This window comes from Mirounga leonina, unplaced genomic scaffold (genome assembly GCF_011800145.1).
Source record: "Mirounga leonina isolate KUSES-001 unplaced genomic scaffold, KU_Mleo_1.0 Mir_171, whole genome shotgun sequence".
In the NCBI taxonomy this organism is placed as follows: domain Eukaryota; kingdom Metazoa; phylum Chordata; class Mammalia; order Carnivora; family Phocidae; genus Mirounga; species Mirounga leonina.
The window spans coordinates 956,822-983,320 of NW_023270436.1; the positions used below are offsets into that span (position 1 = coordinate 956,822).

Sequence of the window (26,499 nt, forward strand, 5' to 3'; positions counted from 1 at the left end):
ACCGTAGATGGGACTGAAGAAGGGCTGGCCCTGCTGAGGGGCCACGTGCGTCCCCCATGTGCTCTGACTGAGCACTTCCATTTCTAGGAGCTTCTCCCTTAGATACGGTGACAAACACGTCAAAAAAAATCTAGGAGTAGGAATTAAATCCCGTGTTCACGGAAAAAGGTGGTAACAGAAAGGACTACCGAGGGTGTGATGAGGGAAGGACCCCCATGTGCTCGGGGAATGCACAGCCGTCAGGAAGACTGTGGTCCTGAGCAGGCGGCCTAGGAAGTTACTGCTGGCGACAGAACAGGGCACAGGAAGCGCACTCCCATTCCCTCAGAATGACCGTGTGGAACAACGCAAGCCTGCGGGCAGGAGGTCGGGCACGCAGACGTCAGCAGCAGCTACCTCTGTGGCTGGGGAACAGGAAGGGAACACCAAAGCAGAGGGAGACTCGACTCACACCTTCCTCGACTGCCCACGTCTTTCACATAAAATGTGTGTTTTTATGATTTGAAGAAAAAATTCAGTTTAAAAAATACGAGTGACAACTTGGAAAATAAGGCAGTTTTACCCTCAATCCTACCATGAGGACCCATGAGGACTAAGAGCCCGCCAGCGCACAGAAAACCGCACTCAGTGGGCAAACTTCCACCTTCAGGACACACACATACAGCCACTCACATGTTCTCTTCAGCTGATAATCAGCACAAAACAATTAGTTCTCAAAGTGGAAAGAAAGTCACCCAAACTAAGCACGTCAGCGTTCATGTGGCCGCTACGCTGTACGTCCCCTCAGGCCACTCGGGCCGGTGCTCCAGGACGTACCTGCCGGGGTCCCCGCCTGCTGCCTCTTAAAGGGGTCCGTCTCTCCCACACTGCCGGCCCCCGCCACAAGGGCCCCTGCCAGAGCTGGCTGCTGAAAGAGAAAACGAAAACATGAGACTCTGATCGTGTAGGTGCCTTACAAGAATGGGTATGAACTAAACTATCGTAATTATTCCACACACTGGCCTCCCTACTCTCTAACTGGAGAAATGTGATCTGCCCAATGCGTGTGATGTATGTTTATACACAATAAAGAACTTGAAGTTCTAACTTACCTCTGGAAGAAAAAAGGACTCGTGAAAGATCTTACTCTGGTTTTAAATGGAGTCCCTATCAGTGCAGATCTACATTCCCTCAGAAATGAACAGAGACGGCACAGGACTGGCCAGTGTCGGGAAACACCAGTCCTCAATCCGACAGCTGAGCCTCCCTGTCAGTCACGCTGCCTGTCATCACTTGCCCCCCAAGACACAAAAGCTGAGTAAGAAAAAGAAAGGTGGACAATTTCTTCCTCCTGGAAAATGACACGAAAGCCCTACTTGGCAGACAGCGATCTGATGAACTTGTCACCTGTGACAAGCGAGCACCCCACCTAGCTGGGTGATGCTGGGTCACACGCATCCAGGTGACGCGCACTCTGCTGACACGGAAAGCTTCTGGCACACACAGGAAGTGGCCGAGTCGGGGCGCCCCACGCCTTCGCATCTCTGTACCATCCTTGAGGGGCTGCTAGGTGCTAAGGATGACGTTTGCCAAGCACTAGTTGCTAACTGTTTTCAGGGTCCCATTCTGTCCGCTCTACTTAGCCAGGCACTCTAAGTGCCGAAGTTACACACGCCAACACCAGGTAAGCGCCCCCCGGGGGGGTGCCTCTCCGCCAGCACCCCAGCCACACCGCAGGTCAGGGCCCCCCGTGGGGACAGGTGCAGTGACTGACTGAGGGGGAAAGCAAGCACCCCTATCTATGTTTAGTGAAGATGAGGGCAGGAAAGAAGAGAGGGAGGGGAAAGGAGGGAGGAAAGAAAAGAATGATTTGAAAAACACACGGTATGTGAATAGTGGTTATCTCTGGGGATAGGATTATAGATAATTTATAATTTGCGTGTGTACACTTCTCTAGATCTTCCAAATATCCTACAATGAACACATACTTTTATAATCAAAAGAAGGTTTTGTTGCTTTTTTTTAAATAAAAGAAACTGATAAAGGGTTCTGTGTCCAGTAATGGCCAAGTGATTCCTATTAGACTGCATATACTCCAGACAGACATGAGCTCTGGAGAATGGGACTGGACGCCTGAAAGAAAGGAATGGAAAGAGGAGAGGTTTACAGCTTCACGGCATTTGGCGTGACGGCAGGCCCCAGCCTGTGCTGTGTGGACTGGCCCAGAACCAGACACACAGAGCCTCACTGGCTTGAAGACCACTAGGACAGAGAGCACGAAACCACCCCGAAGGAAGGGGGAATCACCCCAGGAGACAGCTGGGCACAGGGAGGCCCCAAGTTCTCTCCCGAATCTCTGGCTGGCCCCTAAAGCGGGCACACAGACTCCAAGCACAGGCCAACAGAAGCATACCAAGATTTCAGGTGCTCCACCTCAGGGGAACTAAAATTCAGCAACGTTAACTACGAAAGCAGAAATGATCAATACTCTTCAGAAGACTAACAAAAACCGGAGTCCCTACAGCCTCTCATTCATGACATCCAAAATCTCTCCCAAACACAAAGACACAAGAAAACATGAGCCACACTCAGAGTACAGTTCATGCACGCGAACCCCACGCAACGCAAATGCTGGACTTAGCAGCAAGGATCTGACAGTGGCTTTAAGAAGTATGCCCAAGGGCGCCTGGGTGGCTCAGTCGGGTAAGCGACTGCCTTCGGCTCAGGTCATGATCCTGGAGTCCCGGGATCGAGTCCCGCATCGGGCTCCCTGCTCGGCGGGGAGTCTGTCTCTCTCTCTGACCCTCCCCCCTCTCATTCTCTCTCTCAAATAAATAAATAAAATCTTTAAAAAAAAAAAAAAAAAAAGAAGTATGCCCAAGGACATAAAGAAAACATACTGCAAGAAGAACAAGAGAAAGAAGAAACTATTAAGAAAGAGAACCAAATAGAGATGCCAGAAATGAAAAATAAACTATCTGGAATACAAAGTCCGTGAACTGAAAGCACAGTGTCGAGAGAGGACGAGGAGGGGCAGACTCGGCATCCCTGGACGGAGCTGGGCCATTGGGGCGGTGTCGCGCCGTGTACGGGTGGGAAGATGACAAGAGCCAGGCCGAGTCCAGGGGACGCACACTCACACTGCCCAGTCATCCCCTCCAGGCTGCACAGCTCCCAAAGGGGATGGAAAGTCTCCCCAAAAACGGTGCCAGGGGACTAGGCGTCCACAGGAAAAGGTCGAAACACTGGATGTCACTGAAATAAACAACTTATGCTCATCACAGACACGGGCAGGGAGGGCCGGACTCTCTTCTCCCGCCTTCCTCGCTGTGGTCCACCCCCCACCCCAACACCCCCCACCCCCGGACTCTTGCCTTCAGAATGACTCTGCTTTCTCTTACACTGTCTTCCTGAGTATTCTACTGGGAAACATACTGCAGTCTTTAAAGTATAAACTTGAGGGCGCCTGGGTGGCTCAGTCGTTAAGCATCTGCCTTCGGCTCAGGTCATGATCCCAGAGTCCTGGGATCGAGTCCCGCATTTGGGCTCTCTGCTCAGCAGGAAGCCTGCTTCTCCCTCCCTCTGCCCTTCCCCACTGCTCCTTCTGTCTCTCTCTTTCTCCCAAATAAATAAAATCTTAAAAAAAAAAAAAAAGATAGCATTAGTAGGGTAAGGTCAAAGAGCTACAATTATCCATTTTCTCTAACATCATAAGCACTGAAAAGTAATCTCCAATGAGGATGGTTGTTTAAAATCTAAATAACAAATAAAATAGTATTATTTTGTATACAACTGCACTCTAGCAGAATACAACCTCAAAGGCTTTTAGAAATGAAGTAATAGGGCGCCTGGGTGGCTCAACTGGTTAAGCGACTGCCTTCGGCTCAGGTCATGATCCCGGAGTCCTGGGATCGAGTCCCGCATCGGGCTCCCTGCTCAGCGGGGAGTCTGCTTCTCCCTCTGCCCCTCCCCCCTCTCATGTTCTCTCTCTCTCTTTCTGTCAAATAAATAAATAAAATCTTTAAAAAAAAAAAAAAAAAAAAGAGGGCGCCTGGGTGGCTCAGTTGGTTGAGCGACTGCCTTCGGCTCAGGTCATGATCCTGGAGTCCCGGGATCGAGTCCCACATCGGGCTCCCTGCTCGGCGGGGAGTCTGCTTCTCCCTCTGACCCTCCTCCCTCTCATGCTCTCTGTCTCTCATTCTCTCTGTCTCAAATAAATAAATAAAATCGGGGCGCCTGGGTGGCTCAGATGGTTAAGTGTCTGCCTTCGGCTCAGGTCATGATCTCAGGGTCCTGGGATCGAGTCCCACATCGGGCTCCCTGCTCCTTGGGAGCCTGCTTCTCCCTCTGCCTTTCTCTCTTGTTCTGTCTCATAAAAAAAAAAAAAAAAAAAAAAATCTTTAAATAAAATCTTTAAAAAAAAATTTAAAAAATTAAAAAAATTAAAAAAATTAAAAAAAAAGAAATGAAGTAATACACACATGAACTGAGAACTCTATATTTATTTGTAGAGCTTAATTAGCAACTGATTAGATTACTATTAAAAGTCCTTTAACGGGCGCCTGGGTGGCTCAGATGGTTAAGCATCTGCCTTCGGCTCAGGTCATGATCCCAGGGTCCTGGGATCGAGTCCCACATCGGGCTCCCATCTCAGCGGGGAGCCTGCTTCTCCCTCTGACCCTCTCCCCTCTCATGCTGTTTCTCGCTCTCTTGCTCTCTAAAAAATAAAATCTAAAAAAAAAAAAAGTCCTTTAACTAGTTACAAATAATGAAATTCATCCTGAGAATAGGTCTTAAACTCTTGTTCAGAAGGCACAACGGTGCTGACCAGGCCAAAATAACACCGGGACCATCTGCGTATTTCTAGCAGCGCTTTTACCTAAAAACAAAGTGACAATATATAGTAAGTACCGTAAAGATACTGAGACTTTCCTGATTCACTAATGCCGCTCCTGTGAGTTTTTCCTAAATAAAAAAGATATAACTTAAAATTAGAAAAGTAATTTACTGAATTGCAGTTCCTCAAAATTATGGCATATTAGGAGCTGCTAGAATGAGAATTATTAAAAGTGAGTAATACCTAAGGACTATTTGTTAAATGAAATAACATTTTCAAAAAGTATAAATACACTCGGTCAACTGGTACAGATGTAATATAAAAGATATTTGGGGCACCCGGCTGGCTCAGTCGGTGGAGCCCGTGACTCTTGATCTCAGGGTTGTAAGTTCAGGCCCCACACTGGGTGTGCAGATTACTTAAAAACAAAACAAACCAAGCCAACAAAAACTTCTGCATTAGAAGGATGGAATCATGGGTAACTACTCATTTTCTCTAACAGAAAAATCACGGCAAGGCGCTACTTATGATGGATTTTCTTATAAATGAACACACATACATACATGTGTATCTGCATACACGTTACTTTACCTAGGACACCTGCACTCAATAGTACTCCCTCAAAATCTTCTGGAAGCAGACAGAAATACAGAAAGTTCTGACCTTACTTCTAGCATTTCATTAGTCAATACAGATTGGTCAATTTAAAAATTCTACAACGGGTTGTAAATAAAACTCACACTGAGATGTTTTTTCCAAGGAAAACAAGGGACATGTTTTCTTTCTTTTTTAAAAAAATATATTTTTAAAGATTTTATTTATTTATTTGTCGGAAAGAGAAAGAGAGCACAAGCAGGGGCAATGGCAGGCAGAGGGAGAAGCAGGCTTCCCACTGAGCAGGGAGCCCGATGCGGGACTCGATCCCAGGACCCTGGGACCATGACCCGAGCCGATCGCAGACGCTTAACCAACTGAGCCACCCAGGCGTCCCAGGACATGTTTTCAACTCTTTTCTGACAGACTCCATTCTCCTATTTCCTGAGAAACCCACTAGTGTTTGCCTCCAAGATCTGTAATTCAAACTGGAGACCCTTGGTCTTCCTCTATTAGCCTCTTAAATATCTGATTATGAAATATATCATACATACAAAAGAAATTATAAAACATATGGATGTGATTTTAAATGCACAGTAAAATTATTAGAATTTAAATAGTGGAACAAAGCTGTCACTGAACACTGTTCAACTTTTCTGTTTGAAATTCTTCATAATAAACTGTGGAGAAGAAAAGTAGAAAAATACACAAAGTTTAAAAGAGTGATAACAGGGGCACCTGGGCGGCTCAGTCATTAAGCGTCTGCCTTCGGCTCAGGTCATGGTCCCAGGGTCCTGGGATCGAGCCCCGCGTCGGGCTCCCTGCTCGGCGGGGAGCCTGCTTCTCCCGCTCTTTCTGTCCCTCCCACTTGTACTCTCTCTAATAAATAATTTAACAAAATAAAAATAAAGCAGCTGCCTGTGTACTCGTCACAGGCTCAGGAAACAGACTGCTGCCCGTGCCTCAGACCCTGGGCGCCACGAAGGCACCCACTTCCTGAGCTGTGTGTGAACATCTGGGGATGCTGTCACTTGCAGACTCATCTCCACACCGTATCTCCTCTGGCTTTGCTTCCTAGACAACTCCCCGCACGCCCCTCTGCTCCCCCAAGTCTGGCCGAGCCCCGCACACAGCCACGCGCTGGCACTGTGGCCAGCCCCTTCCCTACTGATGGCTCTCGTCGACATCCCTCTGTACGAATGTGCACGATCCACTGATCTGTTCTCCCTGCCAGCGGACATCCGGCTCTTTCCAGTAACACTATTACAAGCAGTGCTGCCAGGAAGACTACTATGGCTGGTTTCCGGCAGAGACACTCAAGAACTTCTTACAGCATGCTGTCGGGACAAAGGGCCTGCCCGTGCTCACCTCTTCCAGGTCAGGCAGAACGTTTCCAAACATCTCCGCACTACCCTCCCATCGAAAGTAGATGAGAATCCCACTGACCTAAATCTGCAGATTCTGTCCAGTTTAATTTCTGGTGATCTGGTGAGTGTGATGGCAAGTCACAGTGGTTTAATCTGTGTCACCATGGAGGCCACACATCTGTTTCATAAGCTGACAGGTACCCCTTGTCTTCCACTGTCCCACTGTCCTTAGGCAGATACTTACCGACGTGGTCTAGAAACACAATAATACATCACATTCCATGAAGCATTAACAGGAGAGATGCCCCGCCAATACATGTTCTCACAATCTCAAATGTAAAGGATCTTATCTTCAATTGTGTCAAACTCATCACAAGAAGCAACTAAATATCAGGCTCAAATTATTCTTCCCCACCAAAGGGGACCAGGCCCCTTGCAGAACTGACTGATTCTGGGCTAGATCAAGGAAAACACAAGACGAACCTTAAATATTTTGTGCCAGCAAGTAAGGAAGGGCTCAGAGAGTGACCAGGATATGTCAACAGTGCATGAGGACCAGACTGAAGGCCTCCACTGGGTCAAAACACATGGTAACAGAAGGGGGGGCGCTGGGCAGCAGATGATGGAGGGGGCACAAGGAGACCTGATGGGAGTGGGCTACACTGGCACTTGACAAAGTCCACAAGCTGTAACACTTAGGATCTGTGCCTTCCCCACCAATAAATTATACCTCGATGTGATAAAACTCACCTTCTTCACAGACCCAAGAAGAAAAATCACATGATCATGCGAACAGATGCAGAAATACCAATGGACAAAATTCAATATCCATTCATGATAAATACTAGAAATAAAGAAATCTCCTTCACCTGGTAAAGGGCAGCTACTATCATACCTGACTGACAGCGAAACACTAAATGCTTCCCCCAAACATTAGGAAGAAGGTAAGAATAAGTATTCTGACCATTCCACTTAGCGCACTTGGAAGTCCTTGGCAGGGCAATAAGGCAAAAAGACAAAAATAAATAAAAGGTAGATAGATAGGGGGAAAAAAAAAATCTTGCTTTTCTTGGCAGACATGATTCTCTATGTAGAAAATCCCATAAAATCTACGAAAAAGCTCCAAAAACTAACAAACGAGTTTACCAAGGTTGCAGAATATAGGTTCAAATAATCACCTGTATTCTTACATACCTGCAATGAACATCTCAATTTTTTTTATTTAACTACCATTTACAATACCACAGAAAAACTGGAAAATACCTGAGTATAAATCTAACAAAATATGTACAGAATTGGCATACTGAAAACTACAAAACACTGATGAAACAAATCAAAGACAACCAAAATAAAGGGAGAGATATGCCATATTCCCGGACTGGAAGATTCAATATTGTCAAGATATCACTCCTCCCCAAAAGTGGTCAACAGATTCAATGCAATCCAAATCAAAATTCCGCAGATATCGACAGAGCAGATTCTAAAATCTCTATGAAAATGGAAAGGAACTAGAATGATCAAAACAATTAAAAAGAAAAAAAAAGAAAAAGAAAGAAAAGAAAAAGGTTGAACTCACACTGATTTCAAGACTTACTACAAAGCTACAGTGGCCCAGGCCGTGTGGCATTAGCAAGACAAACAGATGAAGGGAATTCCGGAGAGTCTAGAAAGAGACCCACAGAGACAGGAATCAGCTCATTTTCAGCAAAGATGCAAGACCAATATATGGAAACAGAACGGTCTTTTTAAGAAATGGTGCTGGAACAACTGGAAATCAACATGCGGAAAAGCAAACCTCCACGTATGTCTGCCATGTAATACAGAACCTGACTCAAAGGGGATCGTGGACGTACATGTGAAACACAGAACCATACAAGTTCCAGGAGAAAATACAGGTTTCTGTGACCTCGGGCTGAGCCAAGAGTTCTTAGACAGGATGTCAAAAGCACAATCTATAAAACCAAAAAAATGATAAAATAGACCGCATCAAAACATAGAGAGAGAGAAGGACAAGCTTTAGAATGGGAAAAAAACATCTGCAAATCTGTATGTGACAAGGAGCTTGCATTCACATCATACGAAGGGCTCTCAAATCTAACAGTGACACACAGGATTCAGACCTTCCCAAAGAGGATACGCAAACAGCAACCTCCGCAACGGGTCGCAGACCGGAGATGAGCAGGGAGGACGCACCGGGGCCTCCCCTCCACTGGGGGCAGCAGAGCGCAGCAGGGCACAGCCAGGGCGGGTTTGGCGGTTTCTTGTCACCTCGAACCTACACCTCCTACACCAGCCAGCAATCTGCTGCCGAGGTGTGTCCCCAGATGAAACAAAGGCCTAGGTTCACACACACAAACCTCTCCGGAACACTGACACAGCTTTACTCCTAAGTAAACAACATCTGACCTTCAACGGGTGAGCGGAGACCGACCAGGCACACCCAGGCCGCCGAACACAGCTCGGCACACGGCACGGCGACAGACGCCACATGTGGTGCGACTCCATCTAGACTCCTCACATTCTGGGAAAGGCACACTCACAGAGGCAGAGAGCAAAGGCTCCGGGAGGCGGACAGAGCTGTTTCTGGACCACAATGGTGGCTACACAACTGTCGGGCTGGCAAAACTCAACAGAACTACAGACGAAAAAGAGGGAGTTTTACCGAATTAAGTCTAAATAAATACTATTAGTGACATAACCCAATGATTGAAATAAAAATCCACATATGACTATGTAAGTGGAGGAAAAGGAAAGCGCACTGGTAACAGCAAGATGCCAACCAATCAATGCATTAGGGACAACTGAGCTAGAAAATCCATTCTGAAAACGGATTCTGGCCAGATGGTGGAATTAGTGGCTGAAAGTTTAATGAGATACAGGATATTTACAGAGTCTCAAAGTATCTTCCCCAAATTATTTATCATTTGCCAAAGAAAAACTAAGAACCTTCCACGGCAAAAGCCTGCTGGACACCAGCCTCACCAAGTGGTCAAAGTGAGCATCACCAGTCACAGGACACTGACCTCATGGCCTCCTAATATGGCAGCACGAGCCGTGCACAGCGTCACTTCTGTGGTATTCGCTCAAAGATACAGGGCCCAAGTCAGACACAAGGAAACGTCAGACAATCCAGTATCAGAGGACATTCTATCAAATAACTAGCCTAAACTCAAAACCGTGAAGGTCATGAAAGACTGAGGAGCCGGCCCAGATTAAAGAAGACTGAGGAGGCGTGACAACTATGTACAGCAGGCGATCCCAGTTTGAACCGCACAGGTCCACTTACACGCAGATTTTTTTCCATACGGAACAGTAAATGTATTTTCTCTTCTTCCTTACGATTTCCTTCCCTCCAGCTTACTTTACTGGAAGAATACAGTATATAAAACATATTAACAGACAACATATGTGCTAATCGACTAGGTTATCGGTAAGGCTTCCAGTCAACAGCAGGCTAACAGGAGTTAAGTTTTTGGGGAGTCAAAAGTTGTACGTGGCGTGTGTGGGGACAGTGCCCCTGCACTCCCTAAGGGTCAGCTCTATAAAGGACACCATCAGGTCAAGACACAAAAACTCCGTATGAGCTCTGGCTTAGTCGTGGTCCTGACGTGACTTGTATCGCGTCAGGTAAGAGAATACTCTCACCTAAGGCACGCGGAGCATCAGGGATAAAAGTGCGTGACGCGGTATCTGCAACGGCCTGTCGCCCAGTTTGGGGGAGACGTGTGTATACACATACAGCAGAGTGAACACAATACAGGGGGGCAAAAAGTGCACATCTGGTGAACCTGGGTAAAGGGCACAAAGGGAGTTCTTTGGAAAACTCTTTTTGCAACTTTCACATATGTTTGAAATTACAGCAAAATTAAAAATAAAAGAGTTTAAAAAAATAAATGTATCACCATGAGATGAAACTACTCTCCAAAGCAAGAACCATCCATTCCCTCTTGGGAGAATCTGACCTGTCCTTTCAGGTTCTTGGCATCACTGATGTAACACTGAATGATTTCGTTTCCAAACAATTAACGCTACTCAGTCTGCACTCAGTGGACACCCGGCTGGAGCCTAAGGTCCTGACTTCGGCGTTTCTTCCAGCTGCGGAAAATATCAAGTTACCACCTGCTTAGATCTTTTTTTTTTTTTTCGTTTTCGTGTTGCACTGTTCTTAAAAATACAGATAGAAGACACAGGAAAGAACCAACATTTAAAACACAGCACACAAGGAATCCTGAGTACACATTCAACAGGACTCTAAGTATTAGGTGACAGGCATGCGAAGGCTACACTGCATCACACTCAACACAAAAAGTAAGAATGCATTAAAATCCGTGTTGTCATTTACTCATGCAACTTAATTTTATCATCTTATATGCAGGAAGACTTTTTCATTTTTTAAAAATAAGGAATGGGCTCTGGAAAAAAATGCTGGAGAGCAAATAGTAAAATTGAAGGTTAAAATATCTGGATGAAGGAAAGTTTGGGATGAGGCTACATTTGAGAACCATCGAAAAGTACCTGAAGCGGTTGCTGCTGGGATGAAAAAGCAGCAGAAACATTTGGCGGAAGCTGGGTTGCTATAGCAACAGGAGTACCAGTCTGCCCATCCTTTCCTGTCACAACTTTTACCTGAGAGGAAATATTTTGAGAAAAAAAGGCAACATAATTTTTAAGACTGCTCGAAATTTTGTCAGAATTTTAATGCTGATAGCTCAGTGACGTCTGGTGTTTAAAAATGGAAAGCTTTTTTTTGCATGAAATCCTGTAAAAGGACACCGAACTGACTTATGGTGGATTTACAACCTAACGACCTAACTCCAGTGCGCATCCTGCAGGAACTCCAACGTGAGCTTAGATTCTGCAACTTCCAACTATAAACAAGGGAACGGCAGGCAGTCTCTGAGCAGCAAAGCCCTCACGCCCTCACAGGCCATCTGCACGGCAGCCACCCCACTGCCTGCCGTGTGTGGGTCTATCTCAGCAGGAAGGTGCAAAAAAGGGGAGTCAGGTCTCCTCATTAGCACAGATGAGGGGGACTGAGCCTACAGACAAAACTGTGTACAAACAGAGAGAGAACTGAATTTCACTATTTCATGGCAACAGAGGTGTAATCCTCAAAATAATCACATAAACTTTTTGGAAAATAAAAATGATCCTTTCTGGAAAGGGTGTTAAAGAAAACACAAAATGGCAAAGCCACACAGATACGTCCATAAATCTCAATGAGGACGGCAGAGCAAAGAGACCAGCTTTTGCTCAGCAAAGGCTGATTTCTTTGCAGGAGAAGAGCTGACGAAGAGTCAGATTGCTTTAGCTGTACTGTACAACAAAGTAAGCTCCACCAACATACTGCAGACTACACGACACAAAGGCACAAAATACAGTGCGTTACGGTGTCCCTCACCACTGCCCTGGCTGAGTGGCTCCTTTTTCAGGAAACACAAGTAGAAGGATCTTAGGAATCACTACAGTATTGAAAAATCTCAAATGCGGGATGTATGAAGCACCCATTCCAGGCACCCCAAAATTTCACTATCTAAAAAAGATTCTATGTTAAATATCACTCAGTAGGTATTTGCACACATGTGAGTTCAAAATACCTCAAATTGGAGAGTACATCTAAAAATGGAAAAATTCTCCCAGTTTTTGCCGTAACAACTGTATTTCCATCATGAAGACACCGCAAAGACATGCCTAGTGATGTGGAGTCATGACTGATACACTACAAAAAGCTAGTGACTCCAATCCCTGTTTAAAAACCGCATGTGTGGTGTTTTTAGTGGTGGACCAGTGTTAAGTAAAATGGGAAGTCTACACAAGCAGCCATAAGGTGTCCACACCTCCAACCTCAGAGCTGGACGAGACCCACAGCCCCATCTGACTACGGGCAAGGCTGGGTCACGCCAGGCCAGCCTCTGGAAACTGGATGGCCTTGCTCTGGATCAAAGTGCTCAGTCCTGGACCAGCACTGCTCACAGGGCTGTCCTGCACCTTCCTCCCGACATCCAGAGCAGCTCCTCCCCTCCGTGCAGGAAAAGACCAAAATACATCTTCAATCTTACTCCTGGATCAAATCCTTATGAAACCACGTCCTAGAAACACCCCAGGCTCATAGGTTAGGTTATGTTTTATTTACGGTTGCCTAGACTCAAATCTGCAAAGCATGGTCCTCTAATTATTAAACTGCTGTTTCTCACCTCGTCATTGATAACCTCAGACTTTTCTTCCTCCTCCTCCTCCTCCTCCTCCTCCTCCTCATCCTCCTCCTCCTCCAGGTCCAAATCATTCTGCCTAAGATAAGCTTGCAACGGGGCATAATGCTTCTTCTTGAAAGCCAAGAAATCCATCATGTTCCCTTGAAGGTGTTGCAAGAAGAACAGCTCAATCAAGTACTCCTTGAAGGCCTCCTTCAGCGCCTCCATCTCTCTGTAGTGGTAGTCCAGGCACTGCTTCCTCATCTGGGCCAGCTCCTGAGAGGCCGGGGGGATCTCCTCCAACTTCTTGGGGGCCTTCCTCACCCCCGCACTCCCCGCAGACGTGAGAGGAAGACTGGAGAGGCCCGGGGGCACCGCAGTCCTGGAGGGGCTGGTAGGGGGCGGTGGGGAGGTCATCCCAAAGGCCGAAGCCCCCCCGACCCCGACCCCGACCCCAGGGAGCAGGGGTCTGGTCAGCGGCGGCCCCTGCAGCACCTGCTGCTGCTGGATCAGCTGCCCCTGGATGATGCTGCTGATCTGGGGTGGCAAGCTTGCCGTGGTGATGTGGCCGGGACTGGCCAGGGGCTGCAGGCTGGCCGCACCCGCAGCCGCGGGGCTCTGGGGCCCCAGGTGGTGGACAGTGCCCCCAGACTGTGCGTGGGGCTGTGACAGTCTCCGTTCTCGGACCGCGATGGGAGCCCCTGCATGCTGCAACTGCACCTGGGTGCCCGGAGCCATCTGAGCAAGGCCCGAGCTGTCTTGAAACACAAAGTGCCCGCCACTAGACGGGCTCAGGCTCATCTGCCTCACTAACACGCTGGCGTCCACGAAGCCCCCGGTGGGACTGCTGCTGCAAAGGCCCAGGCCAGGGCCAGGGGTGCCCGCCCGCACGCTCTGCAGGCCCGGCCCCGGCCCGGGACTGGGCTGGGTGGGACTCTGAGTCTGCACCTGTTGGGGTAGAGGCGAGGTGACCTGGATGTACGACGGAGATCCATGCTCAAAGCGCCTCTGCTGGGCACTGAACTGGAAACCTGGAGAAGTGGGGCTGGGGAGCGGCAGAGGGGCGAGCGTGATCTGCGGGTTTCCTCCCACCACTGGTCCAACGCTCTGAAGGGCGATGTTCACGTTCTGCCCGGTCACGGGACTCCTATTCATCAGCTGCTGAACTTGGTAACCAGGAGACTGAGGTGCAGATGGGCTGGCTGACGGCGCGAAGGGCGTGGCAGGGGACTGGGGTGGATTTGGGTGGGCCTGCTCTTCTCCTTCGCTGCTGGCGAAGGCCCTGGACCTCTGCAGCTGGTGCTGGACACTCTGAGGGCCGCTGCCATGGTGCATTATCGCCCCCCTTTTTAATCCAACTTAATGTTCTCCTGAAAAATCAAAGTTAAAATCAAGTTACTTGAAGACAATTGTAAGCATCTGATCAGCACTTACTACGAGTACCATTTAGCAGCACTGGAGAGAGAGGCTGAAGGTACGTTCCGACCGGCATCTGACGCAAATGAGTCATGAATTCTTATCGAGCCATGAAAGAGATGGCACTGGACACGATGCCCCTCAACACACATGAGCAACAGGTCCTTCTGGGTCACTGCTGGGACCCGTAGGTGCGTCATCCCGGCCAGCTACCGTGAAAGGTAACCAGCATCGCTAGCTCAAGGCCAAGCAGGATCTGAACTGAGCACTGGCACTTGTGACCAGTACGTTTCTTCCCAGAAGCCTTCTCCTAGCCTAGTGGCCCCGCTCCATTCCCACATGCAGGGGGGCTGTTTGCCTGTCTGTCCTGGGGGAGGGACAGCACCCTACTCGCCGCCAGGCACCAGGAGGCAGTCAGTGACTGCTGCCAAATGCAGGCACAGGCTGTATGCTGCCATCACCCATCACCAGAACAGAACACCCCACCAACCTCTGGGCTACACCAACTGCAAACACACACAGAGCAACCATTACGTGTCAGACCCTAAGCTCCTGAGGGAGAGAGCCCGGGCCTGGGCGCCAAAGCCTCGCCTTAGACCTGCAGTAAGAGCCAGGACAAAACAGGAAGGCGTCTCGAACCTCAGACAGAGAGGGAGAATGGCCAGGACTCGGGCCCACGCTCTGGGAGAGTCTCCCTGAGAGGTCTGCAAACTCTCTGGAGCTGGTACCATAGCTTCAAAGAGGCTCCCAGCCCAAACAGTGCTTTGTGCAGAGGCCTAGGGAGGTGCTGGGGGGAGTGGAAGACGTGCTGGGGGTCAGCTCTCAGGATGGGGCTGAGCAGGGGGAGGCCAGTTCTGAGGTGGGGCCCCGGAACGTTCCCCAAGTCAGACCCAACTAGTCTCGGTGTCTGCGAGGGACAGGTTCCCTGCAGGCCCCGGGGGCTGTCTACTCCCCACTGAGGCAGGGTCACAGGGACAGAAATATCCTTCCTCCACTGGAAAGTCTCAAGTCAACTGACACACCTCACTCCCCATGTCCTGGTGTTCCTGCCACCCTGCCCCCAAAACAAGCAAGACAGCTGGCCCTGTCATCCTCAGGGCATCACAAGCTATCTCACAGAAGACAGGGATAAAAACATCAGAAACCAGAAGTTACAAAAGTTACAGTGCGAAAATACATATACACATGGAACCAGTCCTGAGACAGATGGATACGTAGCATCAGAAGCTACAGAACGGAGGGGTACTGGGGGTACACAAATCAGTGCCTATCTACGCAGCAGAATAGGCGCTGTCTGATCTAAAGGCTACCTCTGAAGACAGAGTCCCAGGATCGTGGCAAGCTGCAGCACACACGTCTAGCAGGAAGTCAGGGGAGGAACGGCCGTCGTGGGCAGCCCACCAGCGCCCTCCCACCCTCGCCCCCGAGCAGCACAGCGGCTCAGGGCCGGGGGCCCAGCACGCCCACTGCCTTCAGAACGAGCTTCTGCTCCTGATCCTTGTAAACAAGCGCACGTGACACACACACGCACGAGGGCGTATTGAGGATTATTTCCTTAGAATACGTTCCCAGAACATCAAAGGTGCGCAAGGAGAGAGAACAAAGGCCAGAAACCAGCTCTCCCACATACAACAATTCACAGAACCGGGGGAATGTACGAGCACCGCACAAGCAAAGACACAGACTGAAAATCCTGTTTAAATCCTCACCACAAGTCACTCACCAAAACAAACGAAGCATCTTATAAGGTAACATCCCAAGTTTTATACCAATTATAGAAATGTGAAAACAGAAATACAAAGAGAATACAAAAATGAATACTTACTAAAGCTCTGAAGGGAATTCAAGTTCCTAAACTTAAAACAGTAAAGTTGTATCTGAAAAGACACATGGATTTGAAGACATGCAAAATTTAAAAATGTTTAAAACTCAAAAGTAAGGGCGCCTGGGTGGCTCAGTTGCTTAAGCGACTGCCTTCGGCTCAGGTCATGATCCTGGAGTCCTGGGATCGAGTCCCGCATCGGGCTCCCTGCTCGGTGGGGAGCCTGCTTCTCCCTCTGACCCTCCTCCCTCTCATGCTCTCTCTATCTCATTCTCTCTCTCAAATAAATAAATAAAATCTTTAAAAAAAAAAAAAAACAACTCAAAAGTAAATCATCAAAATCCTGAATATCTGGGGTAGTTATGACGGGGAGCTACCACTAATACTAGAGAAAGCACTCATACAAACTGGAAATCCCTGCAATCCCACAGAAAAGTGGAATAAGGACGAGAGACAGTCTACAAAAAAAAAGCATCTACTTAACCAGCTTGAAGGAAAACGTCCAACCTCAGCACTAATAAAAGCAACACAGACTGAAATAAGCATCTCCCAGATCCACTTGGCCAAGATGCTACGTCACACAGCTGATGCCCTGCCAACCCCGCTACGGGGGTGTGGGAGGCAGACGGGGACACAGAGCAGAGATCTCAAAGGGCTCGAGCCCAGAACATGCCTGACGGGGTGGGCGGCAGGGCTGGGAAAGCAGAAGCGACCCCGTCTCGCCCCATGACCTTTGACCTAGTCCTAGTCTCTCTGGAAGTCTCTCCTGAGGAAATTCACCTGCCCATTTTTCTAAATTGTGCATAAGAATGTGCACTGCAGAATACAGTAAAAGCAAAAGTAGCCAGAAATACCCAGTGTCCGAGTTCTAGACAGAGACTCTAAAAAAAATGAAAAACGCACAGACATATTAGGTGAAAAAAGCAGGACACCAGTTATGTGATACAAGCTCTACTCTGTTAAAGACGGGATGAAAGAGCTATATCCACGAGACACACGAAGCCATGAATACTGACCTGCACCCAGCGAAGGGACCCAACCGCGGGGCGGCCTCGGTGCTACGAGGGCCGAAGTACCGACAGACCCACGAGTCGCGAGACGCCAGGCGCAGAGCCAGACCCAGGGGTCACGCAGCGCTGGTCACGGGCATGACAGGATCTTCTGCAACAGGCAAAACCACAGAGCCAGAGGTTAGACAGACCCCGAGGGCTGAAGGTCGGGGAGGGCGTCGAGGGCTGTGGCCCCGTTTCTCCACTTGATCGTGGGGATGGTCACGCACGTCTTTGCCCAGCGTCACAGGGCCACACACTAAAGCGTGACCTTAGCTACATGTAAATTATACCTCAACTTCCCGACTTCCTTGAGCTTATAGTCAAGTTAGAGAAACACGCCCAATCGACGACGATATGAAGAAACTGCTTATCTGAAGCAGCCTTCCCCAAAAATGTGCCACAGTCACCCCGATGGCGAGCAAAGCTACCACCAACAGCGAAACAACTTTTTCTCGGTAGTAGCTGTTTCTACGTTCGCGGTCTGAACGAGCCGGAGCCAACCGTTCAGCTCACCGCCCCGCACGGGCACTGCGCAGGCCGCACGGGCACTGCACAGGCCGAGGCCCCCGTCGGCCGCACGAGGTTAGAGCAGGCCACAGCCCGGCAGGGAGCGGGGCGCGAGCCCTCGGGTCACCGCATGCCGCGCTCACCGGTGTCGCTGGTGGGATGCAGGCCGCAGGCCACCGCCTGCGCCTGCTGCACTGTCAGGACGACAATGACATCATAAAGACGCCCATCTAGACACCAGGAAAATGCCACTCTAAGGAACACTACGTGCACCCTGCTGGCAGTGTAGGGCAGGGGTCCCCAGGCCAGAACCCAGGAGAGGGCTCGAGAGACTGGCTACTTCCGGCAGCTGCTCCCGGGCCCCCTGCTGAAGCCTGGAATCGCTCCCACTGCCCACCCTCCATTCCCAGCTTCCCGTCTGCGAGCAGCCAGAGTCCAGGCAGCTAGTGATCAGGAACCCTCTTCTTCCCCTTCAACAAGCAGCCATGAGCCTGGCTCCTTTCCCAAGCCCACCTCCCTCTCTGCCCCAACATTTTCCCAGATCCAGCCAGGGGCCCCTACTTCAGGTAGTTCTGCAATACTGTCACCATGGTCACGGTGCACCCCCCAGGCCAAAGCCAGGACCCGGGCACGGCTCGTCACACAGGGAGCACTGCCGTTACCGTGGGGAAGTGTTTCTGCACGTCCATGACACCACCCAAGTCCAGCACACAGAGCACGAGCCAAAGAGCAGGCTGTGAGCAAACACCCCCACTGGCGAACACGGAGCTGTCAGAGACAGGCCAGCCTGCTAAAAATAAGGACCGGGCGCCTGGGCGGCTCAGTCGGTGAAGCGTCTGCCTTCGGCTCAGGTAACGATCTCGGAGTCCTGGGATGGAGCCCCACATCGGGCTCCCTGCTCAGCGAGGAGCCTGCTTCTCCCCTGCCTGCCGCTCCCCCTGTTTGGGCTCTCTCTCTGCCAAATAAATAAATAAAATCTTTAAAAATAAATAAATAAAAGTAAGGACCAGTCCATGACTCCAAATGCAAAAACCAGGGCCTAGACTTGGCCCTCGTGATCCATCAAAACACTCAGTATCTCTACAAGGATGCTCACAAGTAACGAGCTAAATGTCTGACTCAATCACTCACTCGCAGCCCTTACTTACGAAATGACATTTCCTATTACAGAAATCAGTAAAACAAAGTAGAACTCCGAGAAGAATTGAAGCTGAATTTTTCAAGGACATTAACTTGTAAATTGTCTCTTGTAATAAAAGAACTGCAATTAAAACTAAGCTGAAATGCCATTTCTTATCTCCCAGATGGAAGAATTCAGAAGCCAGACACCATACTGCTGGTGAGGCCACGGGGAAGCGTGCGGCTCAGCCCTGCTATGGGAGCTGTCCGACGCCGCACGGGGGTCTGGCATGACCTCACGAAACTGCACGCGCTCCTACACACGCTGGATCCAGTAGTCCCACCACAAATGCACCCTGAATAGCCGCCCCCAGTGCAGAGACATGAGGTTCAGTCACTACAGCATTCTTTGTAAACACAAAACGCTGGACATGAACGACACGTCCACATTTCAGAGACTAGGGACTCCACCTGGTGCATCCATTCAATGGAGCACCACGCAGCTGTACAGACGAATGAGAAAGCCCTCTGCAAACTCGTACAGAGTGATTTCCAGAATTCTAAAATTAAGTAAAATAAACAAAGTGCAAAAGACTGTACGTGGGACCCTACCCTTACACAAGGGGAAAAGACAGACAGATGTACAAATAGATACATCTTGCCTGCATTCTTTCCTACAAAAAAAAAAATCTGCATATATTTTTCTCTCAAAAAACGTATTTCCTAGTTATGCTCACTACAACAGCCTATAAGCACTGACATCCCATAAATGTCTGCCTCCCTTTGCAAAAACGGAACTCATGAAGAAGTCAGAAACGAATGAGGCTGATGACCTACTCGGGGTGGTGTGAGTAGAGTGACAGGGCGATGAAGAAAGTGACACTCCTGAGCACACCAGCTTGTTAACACTTTGATTTTTAGAATCGTCTTAAAGAGTCACATAGTCAAAAACACAACTAAATCGATAAGGACAAAAAACTCCCTAAAACCCGATGTACAAAGAAGCAAACAATCGAACTCCAGGAAGGACAACATAGTCACCAATGGAACAGGGGAGGAAGGGACAAGGGAACAACGTCATGCTGCTGGATGAGAACTAGGAGTATGAACTTATGGATTTTTCCCTTAAAACACATCTCCTACTTCTGCTTCCCGAAATAGCCTACAGGCAATGACATCCTAGCAGAACGGAGGACCCTGGGGGCAGTGGGGCCAAGACACGATGACAAGCAAGTAGGCAGCCTCGCCTCAGCGGAGGACAGAGGGAAAGAAGACTAGGAGATCTCAGGACAGTGGCTCCCAACTGTTTTAACCTTATCCATCTTTGAAAAAACAGTCATGCCATCACTTAATGCTATTTGAATTTCAACCTGAAGTTAAGGTTGAGGCTAAAAACAAGTCAAGGGAGTAAGACTAAAGCAAAGCTTCTCCTTTCAACTCAGACTCTCTACAAACAGAGATGCTGACGCACACCCAACTCACACTCCTGAAAACCAGCAAACAGGTAAGCCTGGCAGGCCTAGGAAAGGGCCACAGGTGGGTGAGACAGACCAGGATGAGGGATGCTGCTGAGGCGTCCCACACGCGGCTGGAACGCATTCGGTGTTGGCCAAGTCGAGTCTGAGGCCTGTGGGGTCCAGCCACTACCACGTTTCGGTTCTGTGAGGAAGCAGCTCGGGGAGAGCCAGGGCTGGGATGGAGACTGAACTCTGTCCCCAGCAGTGGCGGCTACACAAGGACCTTCCCCACAAACACCCATGTCGAGCCACATGAAACCTCCCTCTTTTCCTGGAAAACACTGCCACCCTCCCAAACGTCTTTCTGCAGAGAATGCTCTCTGCCCTCTCCTCCCTGGTAAGCCTGCGCTCCAGCCCTTTCTAGGAGGGGTCTTGCACCCCCCTAAGCAATGTGATAAACACCAAAAAAATGGAAGAAGTACCTCTGCCTGAGGGAAAAGAAAAGAAAAAAAGAGGGCGTGAAGCTTAAACACTGCTTTCACTTACCTTGAAATGCTTCCCAAAACCTTACAAGATGGATAAATGGATGGTTGATAAAGCAGATACAGCAAAATACTGAAAAACAGAAACTAGGTCATGGGTACATAGGTAGTTTACTGTAAAATCCTCTCAACCTTTGTGTATTGTTGAAATTTTTCATAGTAAAACGTTACAGGAAAAAGACTTTCCACATAGGATAGCAATACCAGATATCGCTCAACAAAGTCAAAGCTGGGGGCGCCTGGGTGGCTCAGTCGTTAAGCGTCTGCCTTCGGCTCAGGTCACGAGGGGATCGAGCCCCCACATCGGGCTCCCCGCTCAGCGGGAAGCCTGCTTCTCCCTCTCCCACTCCCACTGCTTGTGTTCCCTCTCTCGCTGTGTCTCTCTCTGTGAAATAGATAAATAAAATCTTTAAAAGAAATAAATAAATAAAATAAATAAAAAATAAAAACAAAGCCAAGGCTATAACAAAAGTCCCAAATACTAAAAAACGTGCACTCTCCTCCCCTCATAGCAGATTAGGAAGGCTCCACACTCATCCCTAAAATATGTAAATCCCAAGGGACATAAACCGGGCCACACGGAGCTTTAAAACCCTGTGGGCTTCACTGCGCCACATCACAGTGCCAAGGTGGGGAAACGGGGACTGAGGTCCCCATGTCCCTCCTGACTTAACAGGCTACGATACCAGGAGCTTACAGTCATGGCGGTGGGGGCAGGTCCTTAACCCGACGGGACAGAGAGAGCCCCGCACTCCCCAGATAGGCAGGATCGATCTCAGCCTGGGAGGGAGTCAAGAGAAACTGAAGAAGTCCTTCCTCAGAGACAAGCCATAAAGCTGCAAGCCCCCAACTCACCGTACCGCTCGCTGCTGTTTCTCAACTTTTTACCCACAGCTCCTGAGGGGCCTGTTTCGACCTTTCTCTCCTTATCCCTCCCGACACCCTGTGAAATTTTAATACCACAGCCATAGCATAGATCTCTGGATGCACTGTGGCCCTTTGTGAGGCCACAAACCACTGTCATATCTAAGATTTTTTTCACCCTCCTCCCAAGAACCAATTTCCAGCCCCTCGTGAGAAATAGCACCATCATGGAGAGCGCAGCTTCTACTGTGTAGAAAGAGACCTGGAAAAGTGCAAACCAAATCAGCTAGTCCCAGGGAGAAAGTCAGGAATGGGGAGAAAGAGCGAAGAGGAACTCTGTCATCCTGCACGTCCTTGTGTATCACCTGAACAGCACACAACGTGAATCGCTTGGGTACCGCTCACATCAGCAGACCAGCAACAGCAGGGAACTGGATCAAGTGTGGCACATCCATGCGTCCAGCCCACCCGGCAGCAGAAGGAAACAAGCTTTTGGTCTCACAACAACCTGGATGAACCTCAAAAGCATTATGCTCCATGAAAGAAGCCAGACTCAAGAGGCTCCACACGGAGTTCCTTTAACTGACATCCCAGAAAGGACAGAAAACACAGTGACAGGTCAGTGGCTGCCGAGGGGGAGGAGCTCAGGAGAGTGGCCAGTGCTAGGGAATTCTTTGGGGTGAAGAAGCTGTTTTTTAGGGGTTTTTTTTAAGATTTATTTACTTTAGAGAGAGAGAAAGCGCACACATGCGCACCAACGGGAACAGGGGCAGAGAGAGAGACAGAATCTCAAGCAGACTCCACACGGAGCGTGGAGCCCAACATGGGGCTCAGCATGACCTGATCCGAAATCAACAGTCAGACGCTCAACTGAATGAGCCACTCAGGTGCCCCAGAAACTGTTCTGAATCCTGACTGTCCTGGAAATTACACATCTATCAAAATTCTCAGAATTCTACACCAAGAAAAGGGAATAGTACGATGTGTAAAGTATATTTAAAAAAAAAAAAAAAGCTAGGTAAAATAGGAACGTGAGGTCATACAAAGGCCTGCCCTTCACTCAGTACATAAATGATTTTTTAAATTTATTTCCACAATAATGCACCAAAACAAGATAAAAATTTCCACTGACTAGAAAGAAAGCAGGAACCACAAGGGGGCGGGGCTGAGAACAGAGGCCCAAAGGACAGAGGCTCTGCCCAGAAGAAAACAGTGAGGGCCAGGCTGGATTCCTGCAGGCAACGGGCACATGGTTCCTCTCCAAGTGGCTAAGGAGCAGAGCCGGGCTCCCTGAGCAAGACCCTGCTCGTCCACCTGTGAAAAGAGGCTCGAGTTGCCACAGGCTGCAGCCACAACCAGCGGCTTGCCCTAGGCTCCAAGGAAAGGAGCAGACTAGCCAAGCAGAAACCACCTCCACACGGGGACTGCAGAACCTCAGGAACTGGAAGACCCGGTTCCAGGGGTGGACCCCAGAGGCCAAGCTGGGCAGCCACAAACCCCCTGACAGAAAAGGAGAGCTTCCCTCCTATGCACGAGGAGCAACGAGACATACGGGGGGGCGGGGGACAGACAGAATTCACTGCCAGCACTCAGGGCAGGCTACACCGACGGTCCACCTGAAGAGATGCCATGCCCAACCTCATGTTGAATGCAAGGTCAGGTGACTGACTCCTTCCTTGAATGGCCTCACGCCCTCCCACCTCCAAGCTGACTCCCTTTCATCTCTACCCACATCAACCTCGCCCCCTGCATGCGTCTGTCCTCTTGGAAGAGCCAGCTTCCCTCTTCTAAGCACGTGAATTCTATTCCTCAGCATCCCCTGGAATCATTCATTACCCCTGTACGCCTAGGTTCCTACCAAATCCATCTGCTTTAGAAAAGAATTGGTTATTATATTTACTCAATAAACACTTACTGAAGGCGTACTCCACCGAGCGTTATTTTGAAGCACTGGGGATACGACCGCGAACACGGCGTAGTCCCCGCCCCCAGAAGGGGGCAGCCAGGCACACACAGCAGTGCATGGCAGACAAGGGGGCAACGGCAGAGCTCTCGCAAGGTGAGGGACGGAGACAGTGAGCTACGTGGGCAAGGTGCTGAGTTCCACAGCAGCCTCTCTGCAGAGGGGCTTCTGAAAAGAGAGAGTCAGACCACGGCATGTAAGGCCCCAACACTGCACACAGAGCCAGTGTGTGCCTGGGCCCCCAGCCAGGTGTGACTGAGCCAGGGGACCAGGAGCGCGGAGTAGTGACAGGAGGCAACAGGGGCAGTAAGGACCTGTTCACGAGGGGCTTCATAAACCGCCTGAAGGACGTTGGCTTTTTTTCTGAGATGAGAACCATGGAGAGCTTTGAGCAAAGAAGTGCACAATCTGATTTCTGTTTTAAAAACATCACTCAGCTGCTGTGCTGAGATTCAGGTGCAGAACAGCTCACGTGAGCAGGTGGAGCAGGGAGGAGGGCACTGGAATAACCCAGGTAACAGATGGGGGGGCGGCAGTTGAAGGACAGCTGTAGTCAAGAAGACAGTGAGCAGCAGTCAGGTTTGAATTCGATTTTGAAAGTGGGGACAGATCAGATTTAGGATGTGGAAGAAAAGCAGAGATCACAGGAGAGTTCTGACCTGAGCAACTACGAATGGGGAGCTGCCCGCAAGTGAAATGCAACAGTGTTTAAGCTGCAGGCCTCACACAAGTGGAACAGGAAGATCCAGCCAGGAGATACACATTCAGGACATGCTGACATATGACGGACAGTCCTGACACAAGATGAGATCACCTGGGTGTACAGACCAGAGAGGAGGTCTGAGGACTGCCCCGAGGCATCAGAATATTTACAGGTGAAGGAGATGAGAAGCAACCAGCAAGGTAAAAGGAGAACCAACAGAGTGGCATGTCTGTGCCATGAGGAGACAGTGTTTCAAGGAAACCACGGGCCACCAGGTCAGAGGCTGCGGTGTCAGAGAAGAGGGGGGGCGGGAGGACCACAAGCTTAACTGAAGTTGGTCCAAAGAAATGAGAAGAGAAAAGGCTGACAGGGAGTACATGGTTTTTTTTTTTTCTAACTGTGGTATAAAAGGAAGCTAAGACCTAGAAAGAGTAGCTGGAAAATTTAATGTCGATAAGCGTACTTTGGAGAGAAAATAAACTGAAGATAAAACAAGAATGCTAAAGCCACGGCCTAGAGTAGACAAGATACGGTGGATCCAATACAAAAGAGTAAATAATGTTTTGTGGATACTACAGCACTAGCAGCAATTACTTACAGGGCCTAACAGCACGTGATCAAGCTGTTTTTAAAAGCACATAAAATTGGGTGCCTGGGTGGCTCAGTCATTAAGCATCTGCCTTCGGCTCGGGTCATGATCCCAGGGTCCTGGGATCGAGCCCCACATCGGGCTCTCTGCTCAGCGGGAAGCCTGCTTCTCCCTCTCCCACTCCCCCTGCTGGTGTTCCCTCTCTCATTGTGTCTCTCTGTCAAATAAGTAAATAAAATCTTTTAAATAAAGAAATTAATTAAAAAAATAAAAGCACAAAAAATTACATTGTACAATCTCAATAATAAAAAAAACTACATGGATAAAACAAGGGGCCATGAAAACATTAACTGTGCTCATCTTTGGGTGGTAGGATGACTTAGTTTCAAAATATATTTTTACAGGGGCGCCTGGGTGGCTCAGTCGTTACGCGTCTGCCTTCGGCTCAGGTCATGATCCCAGGGTCCTGGGATCGAGCCCCACATCGGGCTCCCTGCTCCGCGGGAAGCCTGCTTCTCCCTCTCCCACTCCCCCTGCTTGTGTTCCCTCTCTCTCTCTCTGTCAAATAAATAAATAAAAAATCTTAAAAAATATATATATATGTACATATACTTTTACATTTTTTGAAACCATTCAGAAAGCATATTTGTTTTACTGGTCCCACTAAAAAAAGTTACCAAAACCATTTTATTGTATACATCACTTCAACAATCCATCCCAAGGTACACAAAGACTCCAACACGTACAATCGCAGGGAAAAGCTCCACCGGCACTGGGCTGCGCTGTCCTTCTCTACTAACGACGCGACATCCCAGCAGAGACCCGAGGGCTGCAGATTTCCGTGGCAAAGTGCCGAGGGCAGAGGGGACAGCCAGCGCAAAGGCCTGGCGGTAAGAAGGCTGAGCCCTCCGGGGAGCGCCGAGCAGGCTACGCAGAGAGACTGTGAGCCCGCTCGTTCTGACCCCGGTGTGGCACAGAGCGCAGCAGCGCTAAAATGAGCTGGGTTTGAATTCACCCAGCTGTCCCCCACTGAAGGGCTTGGACAAGTCACCTTCGCTCTGCACACCTGCGGAGGCGGCACGCCTCGCGCCAGGGGACCAAGGCAGCGGGGACGCCTATCCTGCTGAAGGCGCTGGCCACACAGACCCAAGAACCAAACCAAAATGAAGAGCCGGGCCCGCACTGGGAGTTGGAGAGCTGCCCTCGCCCGGCGCCCGGGTCACGGCGGGCCGCCGCGCCGCGGGGGGTCTCTGCGCTGCGCCTGAGCCCGACCCACCCCCGGCGCCCCGTCACCGCGGGCCCCCCACCCAACCTCCGCGCCGCATCACCGCGGGCCGCGTCTCCGCGCCGGCGCCCCCCACCCAAGCCCGGCGCCCCGCCACCGCGGGCCGCGTCTCCGCGCCAGAGCCCCCCACCCACCGTGGGCGCCCCCCACCCAACCTCCGCGCCGCATCACCAAGGGCCGCGTCTCCGCGCCGGCGCCCCCCACCCACCGCG

At 49.6% G+C, this 26,499-nt stretch overlaps 1 protein-coding gene across 12 annotated transcripts in view; it reads right to left on the reverse strand.

Annotated features, from left to right (window-relative positions):
* EP400 (E1A binding protein p400) overlaps positions 1-26,499 on the reverse strand; it is a 97,981-nt gene that overhangs the window by 70,898 nt on the left and 584 nt on the right. For 5 of the 12 annotated variants that reach the window (XM_035016796.1, XM_035016792.1, XM_035016790.1 and 2 more), the window contains exons 2-5: positions 17,223-17,367; positions 12,972-14,338; positions 11,293-11,403; positions 817-907 (exon numbers count right to left, since the gene is read on the reverse strand). In XM_035016796.1, coding sequence (XP_034872687.1) covers positions 817-907; positions 11,293-11,403; positions 12,972-14,303 — 1,534 coding nt within the window. In that variant the 5' untranslated portion in view covers positions 14,304-14,338; positions 17,223-17,367. Of the gene's footprint in view, positions 1-816; positions 908-11,292; positions 11,404-12,971; positions 14,339-17,222; positions 17,756-26,499 lie in introns of those variants that run through there. The other 7 variants (XM_035016794.1, XM_035016795.1, XM_035016791.1 and 4 more) reach the window with 6 other exon arrangements.